This window comes from Nannospalax galili, unplaced genomic scaffold (assembly GCF_000622305.1).
Source record: "Nannospalax galili isolate Female #2095 unplaced genomic scaffold, S.galili_v1.0 scaffold589, whole genome shotgun sequence".
Classification (NCBI taxonomy): Eukaryota; Metazoa; Chordata; class Mammalia; order Rodentia; family Spalacidae; genus Nannospalax; species Nannospalax galili.
This window is the reverse complement of record NW_008360324.1, coordinates 4326311-4345683: the sequence shown is the minus strand read 5'-3', so window position 1 is coordinate 4345683 and position 19373 is coordinate 4326311. Positions and strand designations below refer to the sequence as shown.

The 19373-nt window shown below is 44.0% G+C and overlaps 2 protein-coding genes across 4 annotated transcripts in view; one reads left to right on the top strand and one right to left on the bottom strand.

Moving 5' to 3' along the window:
* Nucleotides 1-1949, top strand: part of Dyrk4 (dual specificity tyrosine phosphorylation regulated kinase 4) — a 36151-nt gene extending 34202 nt beyond the window's left edge. The window contains exon 13 of the mRNA XM_008825514.1: nt 1924-1949. Within this exon, the coding sequence (XP_008823736.1) occupies nt 1924-1949 (26 nt within the window). The remainder of the gene's footprint in view (nt 1-1923) is intronic.
* Nucleotides 1071-19373, bottom strand: part of Akap3 (A-kinase anchoring protein 3) — a 31250-nt gene continuing 12947 nt past the window's right edge. For 2 of the 3 annotated variants that reach the window (XM_008825455.2, XM_008825456.2), the window contains exons 3-4: nt 15171-17477; nt 1071-2246 (exon numbers count right to left, since the gene is read on the bottom strand). In XM_008825455.2, coding sequence (XP_008823677.1) covers nt 2091-2246; nt 15171-17477 — 2463 coding nt within the window. In that variant the 3' untranslated portion in view covers nt 1071-2090. Of the gene's footprint in view, nt 2247-3710; nt 3877-15170; nt 17478-19373 lie in introns of all 3 variants that reach the window. The other variant, XR_003848166.1, reaches the window with a different exon arrangement.

The window sequence follows — 19373 nt, the reverse complement described above, 5'->3', positions numbered from 1 at the left end:
TTATTTTGATATATCACAGTGAAAGATTTATCGTCCTCTTTTTTTTTTTTTTTTTTTTTTTTTTTTTAAAAAAAAAAAAAAAAAAAAAAAAAAAAAAAATCAAAACTCTATTCATAGAGTTGTCATGATGGCATGATTCCTCCAATAAGAGGAGGTGGAATGTCCTTGTACCTGAACTCACTTTTTAAGGGTGTGTGTGTGTGTGTGTGTGTGTGTGTGTGTGTAGGGCCAGTGTTAATGTTATGGCATCATTAATGGAATTCAAAATAAAATCAGATCTTGTTCATGTCAATCAGGATTTGTTTTGCTATGGGTGTGTGTGTGGGGTACACATGGAGGTTAGACAGCAACCTGGGGTGTCATCCCTTAGGTGCTATCCATCTGGTTTTTAGAAACACTCTCACTGGACTGGAAATTGCTGAGTAGGCTGGTTATCCTTTGAGCCCCAGGGATCTGATGGTCTCCACCTCCCTAGTGCTGGGATTATAAACAAGTATGCTCTATCACACCTGACTTTTTTTTAAAAAATAGGATTTATTTTATTTTATCTTAAAATCTTATTTCAAGATTGTAATAGCAAAAGCACGAATGAGGTCTGTGTGAACCCACATGACTGCGTGTCTCCTGTTCAGGCCCTCAAGGTGTCCCTCCTTCCCTAGTGTTCCAGCCGCTTTGTAGCCTTACAGAGTTTTAAGGAAAACCAATCATAATGTCTACCGTCTATAAGAGACATGAGAAAGTGAAAAAGAAGAAAAAGCTTAATTTTTCGTAGTTTAGGGCCCTGCTTTAGAGAAATAGCTCTCTGGGTCACTGTACTGGTACAATAAACGGCCTCCTGTTTTAGCCTTTGGGGTTCTGTGCTCGTCTCAGTCTAGGCCTGTAACATTATTATAGCAGGCCCCTGACTAGAGGATGTCCATCTTGTCACCTTACATGACTTGGCCTAGTTATGTTCCAGTTTCCCGGAAACCCACCCCCCCACCCCCCGTTTGAGAGTTCCTGGAAATTGATCACATGTCCTGCCAAGATGCTTGCTCTGGGGGTAGGAAAACAATTTAATTGGTCTAAGATGAAAAACAACTGTGAACTTTGACTTATGCAAATATGTACTTGAGTTCGAACCATAATTGGTCCCTTGTATTCCTGCTTCTGCAAACCATGGGAGTGTGTATGAAAGGTCCTTGCAAACTCCCTTCCCGGCTGCTTTCTGTATGCACTCCCTGGGTGCGGGGACAGCCTGGCCGTAAAATAGATCTCCCTTACCTCAACTTTGACCTCATGCCGTGGCTTGATTTCCAACCTACAATTATTACGCTCGAGTGTGCACGGGTGGGTGTGCGCGCGCGCATGCGTGCATCATATTTGCAGGTATCAGAGGAGCCTTCTGTCAGATTATCAGAAGACTCCAGGATCTCCTGGAGCTGGAGTTATAGGCAGCTGTGAACTACGATGAAACCTACCACCTCACACATGCTAGGCAAGTACTCTCTCCCAGCCCTTGGGGCCAGCTTTGGCTCTACCTTGAACTGAACTATGGATAAAGTCAGAGGTGTGCCACAGTCCTGCAAAGCTCAGCAAAGACAAGAGGCCGGGTCCTCTACACCATAATGAGCACGATTTCCACTGGCTACTACACAGTGTTTTAAAAAAAGATAGAAATGAATTCGTGCGGAATTGGGGCTTATTTTAAGGGAAGAGTATGAAGGAGGGATCTGTGCATGGCGGCTCACAGTGGGGGACACGCAGGGAACTGAGTGCCCGGGGCTTGTTTCTCGGCCTCTTGTGCAGTGTCATTCTGCCTCGGCCCTCTTCTGAGTAGTTCTAATCTTGCTGCAGCCTTGCCCTCTTGCCCCACCCTCAAGGAAGCCAAACTCATGTAGCCCTTTAATTGTAATCTTTTAATTTGCGTCCTTGCTCGCACAGACAAGAAAATCTGCAAAATCCAGTGAGTAGCATTAGATGACGTGTCTGGTGTGAGTGGTGTGAAGGTATGTGAGGGCTCTGGGAGGTAGGGAGGGGGGGTGAGGGAAGACGGCAGGGACAGGGCTGGGCCCACTGCTGGAACACCGGGTGCAGTGCGTGGGCCCCAATCACAGGTTTGCCATCAGCCAGTCCAGCAGCTGCAGCCGTGTGACGTTTCCCACCGCCTCATCCAGCTGTCGCTCCTTCTCGTAACGAAGCACTGACTGCAGGACCTCCCCAACGCTGCGGCCTTTCTTCACGGCAGCGGCTGAGAGCTGAAGCAGCTGTGGAAAACGGAGAGAAGGTGATGGAGGGTTAGAGCGTCTCGAGGCCGGGCAGGCCATCTGCTGTAGGAAAGAACCCACCAAGGCTAGAACCAAGAAGCTGGTGGGCGGGAACCAACTGCAGCATCTCTCTTCTCTGCTCCGCCCTCTCCCCGCTTTTTCCCCTCCTCTCCACTCTTCTTCCCCCTCCCTCCTTCCCTCCCTCTCTCTGATGCAGGTGTTCAGGTAGTTCAGGCTGGCCTCAAACTCCTGATCCTCCTCCCTGCCTCCACCTCCCAAATGCTAGGATTATAGGCATGAGCCATTGTGCTACACTAAAATGGTTAAAAAAAATTATTTTTATGTGTATGAGTGTTTACTTGCATGTATGTAAGTGCACCTGTGTTGTGCAATGTCCCTGGAGGTCAGAAGAGGGTGTTGGATCCCCTGAAACTGGAGTTATAGATGGTTGTTGGCTGCCATGCACGTGCTGGGAACCAAACCTGGACCCTCTGAAAGAGCAGCCAGTGCTCTAACTGCTCAGCCATCCCTCCAGCCCCTTAAAATAGTGGGTTTTTTTTGTTGTTGTTGTTTGTTTTTTTTTGTTTTTGTGGTCCTGGGGATAGAAGCCAGGGCCTTGTGCTTGCTCTCAGCTTTTTACCACTGAGCCACATCCCCAGCCTGGGAAGACCTTCTGACCTGTGGTTTGCTGGCCTGTTTGAGGGAAGGAAGTTGGTATCATCACTCATAATTCAAAGAAGGGTTAATATCCACCTGTTCTTAGTATGGAAAAATGTGAATTCACCCTGAGTCAAATCTTGCCATTTTCCCTAAAAGATGACACACCAAGTGGGCCTTTGCCAATACTGCTCTTGTTCCTCAAGAATTCTAAGGTTCTAAACTCACTCTAATATTATAAACGTCTGTACTTGGGGTTTATACACACTGTCATCTAGACAGGATCTAGAATTGGTTTGGAATCCAATCTCTGAGCATATCTGTGAGGACTTTTCTAGAGTAAGTTAACTGGCGTGGGAAGACCCACTCTGAACATGGGCTACACGTTCCATGGGCTGCAGTCCCAGACTGTATATGAAGGAAGCGAGCCAAGCAGGAGCATCCATCTCTCTCTCTGCTTCCTGACTGCAGATGCAATGTGACCAGCTGCCTCTGGCTCCTGCTGCCATGATGAATGCACCCCGGAGCCGTGAGCCCACATAAACCCTTCCTTCCGTAGTTTGCTTTAGTCAGAGTATTTTGTCACAGCACCGGGACAAGTGAACAGCCTACCGCTGTCGTCCTAAGACCAATGAGTGTGAGAGAAAATATGTGATGGCAACTGAGGACGGCATTCTGCACACCCCATAAACCACAGAACTCCATAACGCTGCAGCAGGAGGTGCCCCGGTGATCGGTTCCACCCTGGGAGATGGTGCCCACAGAGGTGAAGATGCTGCTGCTTGTAATTCACAGAGCAGAACTTACACCCAGGCCTCAGAACTCCAAGTTCAGTGCTCTTTGCAAGTCCACAATGAGGAAGATGAGGTGAAGCTCCTGTTCTGTCGTGCACATAGTACCCTGACATTCACCTGAATTCTGAAGGGCAGCATAATCCAGGCATAACGCTTTTATTTTGAGCATCTGCTCTTGACTATAAGAAAGCATAGAAAGTCAGATAACTCAAAAATTTTTCAGAAATAGAAATTTCTGTGACAGAAACAGAAATACGTGTGAATATTCTTGAGATGAGAAAGATGGAGTTTTGTTGGGAGTGGTGATGTTTGTCCGTAACTGCAGGACTCAGAAGGCAGAGGCAGCAGAATCTCTTAAGTTTGAGGTCAGCATGGTCTATAAGGTGAGTTCCAGGTCAACAAGGGCTATACAGTTTCAAAAAGTCAAAAAAAAAACAAGCCAGGCCTGGTAGCAAAGGCCTGTCATCCCAGCTAACTTGGGGAGGCTGAGGCAGGGCTTCTGCAAGTTCAAGGCCAGCTTGGGCTATAGAATGAATTCAAAGCTAGCCTGAGTAACTTAGTGAGATTCTTCTCTCAAAGGTAAAAAGAGTTGATAGGTATAGCTCAGTGGCGGAACACTTGTTTAGTGTGTGAAAGGCCCTGGGTTCAATCCCCAGTTCTGAAAAAAGAAGAAAAAAAAAAAGATAAAAGTTTCAGCAAAGAAATAAGAGGTATATAGGAGAACAAAGTGGAGAATTTAGAGCTAAAATTACATTAAAAATCTAAAAATAAAAGGGTTTCCGATGTGTGAAACAAGGAAGATAAAGAAGTTAGCCACCGCTGCAGACAGACTAAACAGAGCTCAGGGCCTGTGAGCAGTCCCCAAAGGGTCAACATTCACATCCTTAGAATCCCAAAGGAGAGGACAAAGGTAGAGCTCAGGAAAAGCATCTGAAGGAACATGGCCTAAAGATGCAAACCTGCAAAGCCAAGCAGCTCGGCATTCCTAAAATAAAACAAATCCCAATGGAATTCACTCAAAGACCTATCACAATCACGTTACATTGTGCAAAACTAGTTTTGTTTTTATAAGACAGGATCTTCACTGTAGCCCAGGCTGGCCTCAAACTCATGGTGATCCTCCCTCCAAGTGCTGGCTACTACCACACCTAGCTTTAAAAAGCAACTTTTGGGTCTGGAGCACTATGGCTCAGCACTTAAGAGCAGGACTCGAGTTCAGGTTCTACCACTGATGTCAGTTAGTTGATAATTGCCTGTAATTCCAGCTGCAGGAGATTTGATGCCCTCTTCTGACCTCCATAGGTACCACATGCATTTGTACATGCAGAGACACACATTCACATAAATTTAAAATACATTAAGGCAGGTTTTTTTTTTGGCACATACTAGGCAAACATTCAACACTCTCACTGAGCAACATTCCCAACCCTGAAGGCAGCCAGAGAAAACCAGAGTCTCACTCAAAGGGGAACAACAATTCAAGTGACACACAGTGGCCAGAAGGAAGTGATACATATGACTCAGTGGTTAAAGCACTAAGAGGAGGACGGGAGTTCAGATCCCCAGAACCCATGTAAATGCTAGATAGGTGTAGCAGCCAGCCTGTAACTCTAGCCCCAGAAGACAGAGACTGGAAATTCCCAGAAGCAAACTAGCTAGTTAGACCAGTGTCTCAGCAAGTGGGTATGATGGAGAGGCCTTGCCTCAAAGAATAAAGTGGAAGAGTAACCAAGAAGAAGCCCAACATCAACCTCGGGCTTACAGACACACATCTGTATACATGTACCCACATACACATGTGCACCCACACACATGTGAATGCATATATACACCCATGCACAACATACACATACACATGAAAAAGAAGAAAAAAAATGCTAACAGAAAAGGCCAAACCAGAATTCTTCATGGAGCAGGAACACACCTTAGGAATGAAAGTCAAATGATATTTTCATACAGATGTAGCATGTGCCAAGCCTTGGGTTTGACCTCTAGGACAAATTCAACAATACATCCTCAGATTAAAGGCTAACAGGATTCATTGCCCTCCTCTACAAAAAAAAAAAAAAAAGTGTTCCAGAAGAATCACTGAGGGTGTTCTTGAGAGGACACCGTACCAGAAGGAAAGCGGCAGTACCACGGAAGCCCTGGTTCTAGCATCTAAAGTTGCCCTTTAAAATAAGTGTTAACACACATGCCTGTGCAACACAGTGAGACACTATCTTAAAAACCTAAACCAAACAACTCACAAAAATCACAATAGAGAAATTAAAATGTAACATTAAAAAATGTTCAAATAAGGGCTGGAGAGATGGCTCAGCAATTAAGAATGCTGGTTGTTCTTGCAGAAGGACCTGGATTCAAATCCCAGCACCCACATGGCAGCTAACAACTGTCTGTACCTCCAGTCCCAGATGATCCGACAGCCTCTTCTGACCTCCACGGGCATTTGCACGACACGGGTGCATTTACCTACATGCAGGCAATACATGGATACACACAAAATAAAAATAAAATATTTTTTAAAGTGTTCAAATAAACCAAAAAGAGGCATAAAAGGAAAACAAAACAAAACAGAAAATTAGAAGAAAGAAAATAATAAACTTGCAGACATAAGACCGAATGTAACAACAAATTAGGCAATCAGCAGCTAGGCCCTAATTTGGTCCATGCAGACAGGATGTGACCCAACTATATACAGCTTACAGACATGATGATGTGAGTTATGAGAAATACAGGAAAAAATGTAACACACAACCACTAAAGCTTGACTCTAGCACTATGGCCAGCTGACCTCTTAGTGAAGGGGATGGATAATTCAGAGGGGTCGAATACCCACTGCTCATTCCTTCAAATGACTCTTCATATGAAGGAATACATTTGTCCCCATCATGGTATTGTACGCAAAAGTTAGCTCAAAGTACATTTTCCTCGGGTGGAGCTGTAGCTCGGTGGCAGAGCACTTGCCTGTCATGCGTAGAGCACTTGCCTAGCAGCTGGAGGCCCTGGATTTGATCCCTAGCACTGAGAACACTGCAAGAGCACACAGACACACAGAGTCAAAGAGCTAACATTAACAGAGGAAAACAAGGGGTAAAGTCCCCAGGACCTAAGGTCAGCCAGGTTTCTAACTCTCAGTGCTATTCAGTCATAGGACAGGCAGCTCTTTGCTGTGATGCTGTCCTGTGCACTGTAGGGCGTTTATATTTTTAGTCTTCTATTCCACTAGACAGCTACAGCAAGCAACTTCTCTGTTGTGACAGATACATCTTCAGATGTATCAAGAATCACTGATAAGGGCTGGGATACAGCTCAGTGGTAGAGTGTCTTGCCTTATATGTGTGAAACTCCAGCTTTAAGCCCAGTGTAGCAAAGAAACAGAAAAGAACCAATGGTTAGGCAGAAATTATTCATATTAGATATGATATAAAAAGCATACAGCTGAAGCCAGGCGTGGTGGCGCACTCCTTTAGTCCCAGCACCCAGGAGGCAGAGGCAGGTGGATCTCTGTGAGTTCAAGTCCAGCCTGGTCTGCATAGTGAGTTCCAGTCCAGCTGGGGCCACAGGGAAACCCTGTCTCAAAAACACCCCAAAAAACAAAAACCAAAACCAAAAAGCATATAGCTTTAGCAGTCAGGAGGTGGAGGCAGGAGGATCGGAGGTTCAAACTCAACTTTAGTTACATAGAGGAGTTTGTGGCCAGTCTGGGATCCATGAGGTCTTGTCTTTAAAACAAACAAAAAAGATAGACAGCAAAGGCAAAAAGTGATACATCAGATAAACAGGACTTAGACTTCGCTATTTAAAAATGTCCCAAGTGATATCTGATAAAGGACTTGTTTGTAGCATACATAAAGTGGGTGTAGCTCTGTTGGCAAAGAGCTTGTGTAGCACTCATGAAGTCCTTTGGTTCAATCTGTAGCACCACACACACTGGGCGTAGTGGCAAAAATTGCAATCTAAACACTGGGGCCTCACACATGCTCAAAGAGGATCAGGAGTTCAAGGTCATCCTCAGCCATAAGAAAGGATGTCTCAAGACTCTGCCTCAAGAAACAAATTAAAAAATCTCTAACAACTCCAAACAAGAAGAAAACAACTCAATCAGAAAGGGGACAAAAGATTTGTAGAGACATATAGACAACTGGTTGCATCAAAGGTATACACGAAAGCCAGGCGTGGTGGCGCACACCTTTAGTCCCAGCACTTAGGAGGCGAGGCAGGCAGATCTCTGTGACTACAAAGCCAGCCTGGTCTACGTAGCAAGTGCCAGGCCAACTGGGGCTCCAGGGAGACCCTGTCTCAAAAAGACCAAAAAAAGGTATACATGAATGGATAAATTAATTCATAAAAATGTTCAATAACCCTGGTCATTTAATTTATGTATATCATATCAATCCATAATGCGTTAACACTATAATGCCTAAAATAGATGAGTGACTGTTGAGGAAAATGGGAGAAACTGAAAATCACCTTTGAGTGAGACTGTAAAATGGCCCAGTGCTTTAGAAAACAAGTTTCACAGTCTTCATTTTTGATGCAGGGTCTTACTATATAGCTCAGGCTAACCTCAGATTTCCTACATAGCTCATGCTGGCCTCACATTTCTGATCCTCCTATCCCAGTCTCCCATGTACTAGTAGGTTACAAGTAGGCATCATCATACCCAGCTGACAATTTCTTAGGAAATTTCCCATATTACAAGATACAGCAATTCCACTCCTGACTATCCACCTGAGGCTGATGAAAACACAGCTACACAAAGACTTACATGGAAAGGCTCACAGTAGCATTATCTGTAATAGCTGAAACAATTCAAATGTCCATTAACCTATGAGTAGACAAAATGTATATTCATAATATGAAATACTGTTCAGCAATACAAAGACATGAATTACTAATACAGACAACATGAATGAGTCTCATAAACAATATGGGAACTGTAAAGAGCCAGGTGGGAAAGTATGTACTGGATAGCTCCACTGACTGATCAAAAGTCAAGGAAAAGAGAAGCATTAATGGTAGAAAGATGGGTTAGTGATTGTCATTGGAGAGGAGGCAGGTAAAAACCATAAACAGGTAAGCACAGTGTTGTGGTTCGAATGTGGACCATTCCCACAGGCTCATGTCCTGGTGCACTTGGTCTGTAGCATTGTTTTGGAAGGCTGTGGAATCTTTAGTAGGAGATAGAGCCTTGCTGAAGGAAGCGAGTCTGGGGAGGGGCATTGAAGTTTCTTAGTCTGGCCACACTTCCTGTCTTCTCTCTGTTTCCGGAGGGCAGACTCACATAACCGGCTAGATCTGCTTTTTGTAGCCCCTCTTATTTTTTGAGACAGGGTCTTTCTATGTAGTCCTGGCTAGTCTGGAACTCACTATGAAGACTAGACTGGCTTTGAACTCACACAGACATGTACCTGTCTTGCTTTCTGAGTGCTGGGATTAAAGGCATGCCCTACACACTGGGCTCTTCCCTTCTTAAACTGTGAGACAAAATAAACCCTTCCTCCCTTAGTTGTTTCTTGTCAGGCTTTGGCTATAGCAAGGAGAAAAGTAACTTCTACAACTATCTAAAAAATTGACTCAGATAACTAAGTCTTCAGTCTATCAGATACTTTAAAATATTGTAGAACTACTGTAAAAGAGTGTATGACACTGGTCCAAGAATAGATGGAAATGGATACTTTAATGGTACAGAATAGAAAGTTAAGAAAAAGAATCAGGTGGTAGCCAACTGGGAAGAAATGAAAGATTGTATCCCTTTATCTTCTTTCTACCTTATATTCAAATATCTACAAAAAATCAGTCTTAAATATCTTTTAAAAATTTGAAAGTATTAAAATCTGAAGCAAAATCCAGAAAAAAAATTAAAAGGAAAAACCATGCTATATTTGACTCAATGCTGTATGATGAAATCAAACTAACACGAAAAAACAGCAACCCCCAAACCAATGACACTGGGCAGGGTATTACATGCCTATAGTTCCCATACTCAGGCGGCTAAGGCAGGAGGGTCTCAATTTTGAGGCCAGTTTGGGCTCTATAGTTAGTCTAAGGTCAGCCTGAGCTACATAGCAAAATCCTGTCTCAAAAAGAAAACAAGCAAAAACCCTAAACCAAACCAAAACCAAACCTAAAACTTGTGATGTCTCTAATATGCTGAAGATGTATCTTTATATATATGTATATTATATAATATTTTTGTAATCATTTATGAATTTTTGAAAAAGATATAAATATACATAGTTGTACTTGTACATGCATATGTATTTCTGGAAGAATAAACAAGAAATAGATGAGAATAGTTTTACTTTGCAGGGAGGGCAATAGGTAAGCGATATGAATGAGGGAGACCCCTGACCTTTGGTGTGCCTCCTTTTTCACTTTTGGGTTTTGAACTTGCATCCACATTACCTATTAAAAATAAATTTAGAGACCTTAGCAGACAGCCTGAGAGTGGCCGTTCTGGCCTCAGATGCTGAGAACATAGCAGATTGCCTGAGAGTGCCTGGATCCAGCCTCTATGTGGTGAGGGAATCCCAATGAAACTGGCCCACAGCCCATGGAAAACAGATGATGAAGAGACCCAAAAGTTCAGTTCCTTGCCACAACAGGAGGAAGATCATCCCACACCTGCTTCAAGTACAAAAGTCCAGACCACAGGGACTGCACTCCCCACCCGCAAGCCATGTCTGACATGTAAGGACCCAAGGGCCTGGCACTGGAAGGTGGAGTCCCAATTCTCAGAGTAGGAAGGGGCCATTTCCCAACATCATGGCCACCTTACAGAACTGAAGGTGCCTGGGGAACAGGCTGAAGAACCTGAGGTTACCCTAGTTATGACAGGAGAGAAAGTTACAATCTACATGTAGATACTGGGGCCGTTTACTCAGTCCTCACCTCATTTTCGGAAACTTTCCATTTATAGAGATAGTAGGGATAGAAAGAACCCCTCAAACATAGTATTCTAACAAAGGTGGACTCAACTGTTTGAGATATTAGGATCCTGGCAGAGCTAATACAGCTTGCCCAATCAAAACCTGGTGCAAGTTATTCCAGTGAAAAAAAACAGTATCTATTTAGAGAGAGCTAACCTAGGATTATGGCCTATCATTAAAAATTTTCTAAAGCATGACTTACTGGTCACTTGCCAGTCCCTAAGTAACACCCCAATCCCTCTGGCAGTCAAGCCAAATGGAGGATTCCAAATGTGCAGGACCTTAGGCTTGTCAATGAAGTAATAATCCCACTGTAGCCTCTGGTGGCTAATCCCCATACTCTTCTGTCTCTGGTCCCTGAGTCTACAAAATGGTTTACAGGGTGAGACTTAAAAGATGCCCCTTTTCACATTCCTTTGCACCCTGACTCTTGGTGCATGTTTACTTTTGAATGGGAGGACGCAGTCACTGAAATTCAGCAGCAGTATACTTGGACAGTCCTTCCTTGAGGGTTCACAGCCCACACCTTTTTCCTGAAGCACTAGAAAAATATCTTAGAACCTAGCTTTATCAGGAACAATCCTACAATATGTAGATATTTTGGCCCTACCACGGAAAGCTCAGATAAAAATACTATCAGAGGGGTTGGAGAGATGGCTCAATGGTTAAGAGCACTGGGTTGCTCTTGCAGAGGGTCCAGGTTCAAATCCCAGCACTCACATGGCAGCTAACAATCATTGGTAACTGTAGTTCCAGGGTATCCAACACCCTCTCCTGCCCTCCACAGGCACTGCACGACATGGGTGCACTTACACGCATGCAGGCATAACACTCATACATTAAAAAAAAAAAACAACCCCCCCCACCAGAATCTTAAACTTCTTAGCCTCTCAAAGCTACTAAGTCTCTTCCCCTCAAAGGCCCAGATAATTCCCCAGGAAGTATAATATATTTTGACTCTGGGGACATAACAATTCCCCATCTCAAGTTAGAGCCATAATTGAACTAGTTCCACCAAAGACAGACAGCTTTGATCCTTCTGATGGCTGAATTTTTGTCAAATCTGGATTCCTAATTTGGGACTAACAAAGCTATCAAAGGAACGATTCTGAGCCCCTAACAGGAATGGTCAGCTGGAACACAGCTTTAATCAGATATAGCAGGCACTCCTAGGAGCCCCAGCTTTAATCAGATATAGTAGGCATTCCTAGGAGCCCCAGCACTAATCAGATATAGTAGGCACTCCTAGGAGCCCCAGCATTAATCAGATATAGTAGGCACTCCTAGGAGCCCCAGCATGGCATGCCCAATTTTCAAAAGCCCTTCTTGTTATTTGATGCTAAAAAAGCAAAGTTTTGCCCTTGGGGCATTAACCCAATGCCTAGGGACAGAACTGAGGCCTGTAGCATATTTTTCAAAAGAAATTAGATGCCTGGTCATTAGGATGGCCCCCTAAGAGCTGTGGCGGCCATGGCACTGCAGGTTGAAGAAGCTTCTAAGCTATTTAGAAGGGGGAGGGGAAGGCAACCATGAGAAGCCCCTACACCCCATCCCAGAAAGGCTACACTAAAATTAAAGGTCATCTTTGGTTAACTGGAAGTAGACTGACAAAAGATCAAACAACCCTCCTAGACAACCCAGAGGTAACTATCAAATCTTGTGGCACCCTAAATCTTGCCTCACTTTCAACCATGCAAAGTTTTTTTCATCAGGCACACTTGAGTACTCAAGCTCCACGTGTGCCCCAGCTGAGCCAACTTAAGTGGACATCCTCTGGATAATCCAGTGGAGATAAAATTTACTTATGGGAGCAGTTAGGTTCTAAATGGAGAACATAAGGCTCAAGTGGTAATCATCCACAGTAAAGGCCACCAGAAGGACATTCCTGATACTGCCCAAGGAAACAGACTGGCAGAGAAACAAACAAACAAAAAAAGACAGCCTTACAGATCTCCCCAAAGATGGAAAAGATGGATGAGATAAAACCAAAGTGTATAAGGTGAATCACGAATCTATATGGGGAATAAAATACTATTACCCCAGGTCCTCCAGTGGAAAACAATTAAGGGGATATATGACACATTCCACTTTGAAAGATATACCACCCTAGAAATGGTAACTTGACTGTCCTCAGGGCAGGACTAGTCTCCACAGTGGGAAAAAAAATGTATGTCAGGCTACACGCTGGTCGTTGTCTTCCTCCTCCACTGTTTGAACTAGAGGAGAAGCACTTATCCAGGGGAGGATAGGCAAATTGGCCTTTCTCCTGTGCTCACTTGTGCCAACTTCAAATGTCTGTTGGTATTTGCAGATGCCTTCATTGGCTGAATGGAAGCTTTTTCCATTAGGACTGGAAGGGCCACTGAAGTGGCAAAGATCCTCCTAAAGATAGTAATCCCAAAGTCTGGCCTCCCTTGCTCATTAGAGAGTGCCAACAGACCATCCTTTGCATCACAGGTAAGCCAGGACCTAAAGGATAAAATATTATAGACATTCTGCTTGGCGGTCACAGTCACCAGGCAAAGTCAAATGGACTTTTAACCAAACTATTAAACAGGTCTAACAAGCCGTTGAACACACACACATACACACAATTCTGAAAAATGGCAAAAAATGCCCCCACAAGAGTTTAAAAAAGCTCCCAAACCCAGTATCACCCTCAGCACCTGTGAGCTATTACATGGAAGGCCCTTCCTCATGCTGTTTCTGGTCTTAGACTCTGAGGCCAATCAGACAACATAATAAGCCTAGGGCAAGTCCAACACACCTTACAGGATTCTGTGAACAAGGTTATGCCCAGTCTAAAGGATGCAAAGGTTGTATATCCTGCAGCCTGAGACCTCCTTAAAAGCTGGAGAGAAGGACCTACAGAGCAGTAGCTCAGGACTCATACTTTTGATTCCAGCTTAGGCTTTGGGTCTTTGTATCCTAAACCTAATAACAACTTGTATCTTCTAGAATCCAACAATTACTGTAACCAAAATTGCTAACACTCTAAAACTACCAAGCAGCAGCTGACCCCAAAAGACAAGAGCCTGATATGGAGCCTCCTCTTCAACCCATGGACAGAGCAGGGGGAGAGTTTTGTGGTCCCTTTTAGGCAGGGTCTACACCCATCAGCAGCAGAGAAGCAGCAATGGAAGATGGATCCTCATCCTTCTGTACTCTAAAAGATTTTTGAGACCACAACTCTCACTGGGGGAACTAGGGCAGGAAAACAGGAAATAGGGAGGTGGGCATTCTAGAAGTGAACATATGAAAAGAGATAACATGGAAAAGTCTGGAAGTCCTTAGTTTATCTGGACTTCATTTCAACCACAGGAACATATCCCGAAAAGCAAACTTGGTAGAGGCAGGTATCATGTAAATAACCCACAAAGGGGTACAGACAGCTGCTGTGGCTCCCGTCTTGTCCCCTTGGAGCCAGATCACAAGCGGAGATCTGGCACACCTCCAGGCTGGCTCTTCTGTATTTAATAAAGTATCTCCTTTCCCGAAAGTAGCCAGGTGTCTCTGTACAATTTATTGTAGAGGTACAAGAACCTGGACCATAACAGTATCATTTGTTTAATCCCTCCAAATCACAGATGCCACAAGGCAGTCTAAGAAAGTCATGACAGATTTAAAGGTTCATAAATCAGGCTGTGAGATGGCTCAGTGGTTGGAGATGACTTGAGTTCAATCCCCAGAACCGACATGTGGAGGGAGAGAGGTGATTCTCGCAAATTGTTTTCTGACCTCCATATGTGTGATGTGACTCACTGGTGCACATGTGTGCATATACACATCATATGCAAAATAAATAAATATAAAAATAGAAAAGTCCATAAATCCCAACCCTGTTTCCCTCTTCAACCATTCCAGAATCAGAAGTTCATGCTTTCAATAATTCTGCTCTATTCAAAAGTCAGCCTAGAGGGTGGGGAGATAGCTCAGTCAGTAAAGTGCTTGCCACACAAACAAGAGAACCTGAGTTTAATACCCCAGAACCCATATAAAAAAGCTGGGTGAGGGAGGGCATGCCTATAATCCCAGCACTGGGAAGTAGCGACAGGAGGATCCCTGGGGCAGGAGGATCCCTGGGGCTCACTGGGCAGCCAGTTTAGCTGAATTGGTAAGATCCAAGTTCAGAGAGCTGGAGTGTGATTGAGGGAAACAATGTTGTCTTCTGGCCTCCACATGCACATGTGCACTCATACACATACATGTACACACAACAAATAAAGAAAAAAGGAAAACACAAAGTCAGCCTAAAGTCCAGACCTTACTCTAATTCCTACATGAAGTCTTCCTGGAGGCTCTTCATTTGTGCACTGCCATCAATAAATGCAGAAACAGAAAAACATCCATCCTTTCTGCTTCCCTCTGATGTGTTTCTGATGGGTCAAGATCCAACCTTCCCTTCCCTTTATCTCTGCCAAGAGGCATCATCTTTAAATTCTATCTCACTTCTTTTCTTGTGGCTGTGTTCCCATTTAGAAAACAGACAGACTGTAAAACCCAAGTTAACCCTCAGAAAGCTTTCTGGTCTTCCTTACCTTCTCCTGGATCCCTTCGTCATCGCCAGCAAAGTACAAAATAGGGACATTGAGCTCTGAGGCGGCTACCCACTGCAGGACAGCTTGGAGCTGCTTGTTCTGAACGGTGTCAGCCAGATTGTGGTTGCTGACAATCACCTTGGGTATTTCACATCCTTCGGGCAGCTGTCCTGACAGACCTCTCAGTTCATTATGGATGGCTTGGTAGGCATTCTGCAGGAGAGCCTCGGCTGTCCCTGTGCCCTTGACTGGTAAGCACTCATATAAATTATCTGGGAAAGCAGAATTTGGCCTGTTGGCATCCCCACACTTTTTATTCCCCAGCTCTGCTAAGGGAGTGTCACAGGACTTGGCAATAATGAGGCACAACTTCATCACAGAATCCATCAGGTGTTCCACCATCTGTCCATTCATGGAACCATCTAGCTGGTTGGCGACAATCTTGGTTAGTCCAGATAAGGTACCACCAGCCTCCTCTTTGTCACAGAATTTAGGGGAAGGGGTCATAGGCCTTTCATAGCGGTTAATATCTTCTTCCTTAACTTGCTGTTCTGGTGCCTTGGGTTCGAGGTTAGGGCTACTCTTGAATATGGTCTCACTAAGTAAATTCCGGATAAAATTGAAGATAACACTTATTAGATCTTTCTTTTCTGATTGTTCTTGGTTGCATATCTTATGAGGAGACTTAAGTCTGGACTCATCATGAACCACAGGAGGCTTGGTGGTAGGGAAGCTGGTGCTGGCAGCAGCTTCAAGGAAGCTCTGGGCATCCATTCTGCTTCCTTGGGCCAGGTGGTACTGAATCAGAAGCAGGGCAGATACAATCAGGTCCTTGGCCCAGGAGTCTGAATCACACATAAAATTTTCAAAATTTTCTGGTTGCTGTGGAAGGGGGGTGAAGTCACAAGGATCCGGACACTTAGAGGAAACGTCTGGAGGAGGGTTGCACTGTTTGTTAGAAGCTCCAAATGAAGCATGCTCGAAACCTGGGGACTTACAATCTTTCTGAGTTTTGTGCCACATGGTCAGTCCCTCCTTAATTATGTGTTCACCCAGAGTTTCAGCGCAAGTCTTCTCTTTCTCTGGTTTGCATGCAGAAAACAAATTTTCTCTCAGTTTTTCTTCAGATTTCATTGCAAACTTCCCATTGGGGTACTTAGAGTCACCCCTTGTTTTCATGGAGATGAGGGAATAACTCTCAGACTTGTCCCTGGCTTTTGTGAGGGTATCAGGAAATTTCTTGGCAATCATCACGTTGTAGAGCTTACCCAGCATGGCGTCCATGATATCTGTGGCATTCTGGCTTCCGTGAGAGAAGAGACTTCGTTTCACAGCTGAGACAAAGTTTGAGTCAGTCATGAGGCTCCCTGTGACATTGTGGAGGTTCTTCATGACGGAGTCGATAAGATCGGACACGATCTCTTTTGCATGCTTGATCAGCACCTTCTTCAGCAGCATAGTGATAATGGTCGTGTCTTTCAACTGGATCCTCAACGTCTTCATGATGGAGACCATCATGTCAGACACCACACTATTGGCATAGGTCATGATCCCTTGACTGACAGAGTTTGTAAAGTCATCAGTCCTGTCCTGGCACCTGAACAGCTTTCTGTCTCCAGCTAAGGGCCTTCCACCTTCCCTGGCATCTCCTGTATTCCGAGATTCAAATACTTCCTTATAGAAGAAGGACTTCTTGGAACCAGGCTTGTCATCGGGACACTTGCCATCCTTGGTGCTCTCCTTGATCTTCAAAGTGCTTTTGTATCTCAAACTGGGGCTCTGTGTGGACCCCAGGTCTCTGTCTCCAGAGCCTGGAGCTTTGTCGCTGGCCATGTTGTTGGAACATGCAGAGACAGTCTCATCCACCAGCTCCGAGGCTACTGTACTCAGGCTTTTGTGGGGTGTGGGCTCATCTCCCATATAGAATGACTGATGGACACATTTGTTTTCCAAGCCATGGATCTTCTCATTGATCTCCTTTCGGGCCATGGCTATGACTAGGTTTGTGAGGCGGTTGGCATAGAAGGAAACTTCATCTACAGAATTTCCATTACAAACTTGGGTGCCAGGGCCCTGGGAAGGATTCTCCTCATGAGTCACCTCAAAATGCAGTCTCCCTGGACTGCCCTTGTTGGTGGTGGTGTAATACTCGACACCGAAACCTTTGCATTGGTCACCCGGGACGGCCACTTCCTCCCCAAATGATGTCTCTCCGGGTTTGAACCTTGAGTCCCGGAACCTGGCTGTGCTTTGCTCCAGGTCTCTGCGGAGCCAGCTGAGCACTCGGACAGGATCTGTTGATGCATCCTGAAAAAGAGACAAGAAGAGATAAGGTTTCATTTGACTAACACAGTAAAGATATGGTATGTTCAAGACAACCTCAAAGGCCAGTTACAAAAATCATCACCCCTCCCAAGCTGGCTCCAGCATAGCCATAAATGGAACCCACACATTCATTGAGTACTTACTATATATCAGTACTTACTATATATCCATCTATATCTGTATCTATAGCCACACATATAGTTTTAAGGATTTTAAGGCTACCATCACATTTCAATTATTCTTAAAATAAATCTAAATGTTTTCTTTTTAAAAATATTTTATTATTTTTATTTCCTTTATGTGTATGCATATATTGCTTGCATGTAGGTAAGTGCAACTGTGTCATGCAATGCCCGCAGTGGACAGAAAAGGCTGTTGGATCCCCTGGAACTGGAGTTATGGACAGTTGTTAGCTGGCATGTGGGTTCTAGATTTGAACCTGGGTCTTCTGCAAGAACAGCCAGTGTTCTTTAACCACTGAGCCATCTTTCTAGCCCCATGTTAGTTTTCTTATTTCCTCATTAAAGAAGGATTGTTAGTTATTCATTTAAAAATATGTTGGGGCTGGAGAGATGGCTCAGCGGTTAAGAGTACTGACTGCTCTTGCAGAGGACCCAGGTTTGATTCCCAGCACCCACATGGCAGCTATGAACCATCCTTAACTCCAGTTCCAGGAGAATCCGAAGCCCTCTTCTGACCTCTGCAGCGCTGCATGACACAGGGGCACTCACATACATGTAGGCAGTACACTCATACACATAAAATAAAAATAATAAATTTTAAAAAATATGAAGTTAATCACTGATGAAGCAAAGCTCCAACCTAGGCAGTCCAACTCCAGAGCCCATGTGCTTGCTATATTATATTGATCTGAACATCCTTATGAAGCATCCATCCTTATGATCTAATAGTCATCAGCCCCATAGAAGAGTTAACATTTGAACTGTTTTCTGAGAACCACCTGTTTTGTATTTAGGTCTTTTATTATAAGTATAGTTTTTATAACATGAGAAAATTCAAGGAAAGCTGTGCATAATTAATCATTTTGACAAGCTACTCAGACAAAATCTGGACATGCTAAGTGGCTTCCCATCAACTAGCTGATATCAATCTGATTTCTTATTAGGTTGTTAATAACTGTGGACAATTAGTTTTGTGTAGTTACAAACTCTTTGATGGACATTAGCTGTGATTTGCATTTGTATATATTTATATATCTATTTAATCTATATGTGGCAATAACTTGAACATAGAATAAGACCATGTATGTGGCAGTGTCCTCTTTATCATCACATGTAAATGATTCTTGTAGCTCACCTGTCAATCTAGTAATGATCACAAATATTGCCCATTAAAAAAAAATAGTTTTTTTGTTTTGTTTTGTTTTGGTCTTTTTGAGACAGGGTCTCCTTGTAGCCCCAGCTGTCCTGGAACTATGTAGACCAGACTGGCCTTGAACTCATAGAGATCCACCTGCCTCTGCCTCTTGAGTGCTGGGATTAAAGGCGTGCACCACCACACCTGGCCTTAGTTGGGGTTTTTATTACCAAATTGCTAGTATGTCATCAAATTATTAGTTTATTAGGAAAGTCAGAGTTACTAGCTACTATTTGTTCCATAGCAGCAATGTTTTAAAAAGACTTATTGTGTGTGTGTGGGGGGGGGTTGCCTGTATGTGCAGATGTCTGGGGAGTCCAGAAGAGGGTGTCGGATCCCCTGGAGTTGGAGTTACAGGCAGTTGTGAGCCACCCAATGTGGGTACTGAGACCTGAACTTGGGTCCTTTGCAAGAGCAGCAAGCACTCAGCTGCAGAACCATTTCTCCAGCCCTGACAGCAGTAGTTTGCCAGGTGCTCTGCTAAATCCTTTGCCTACACTG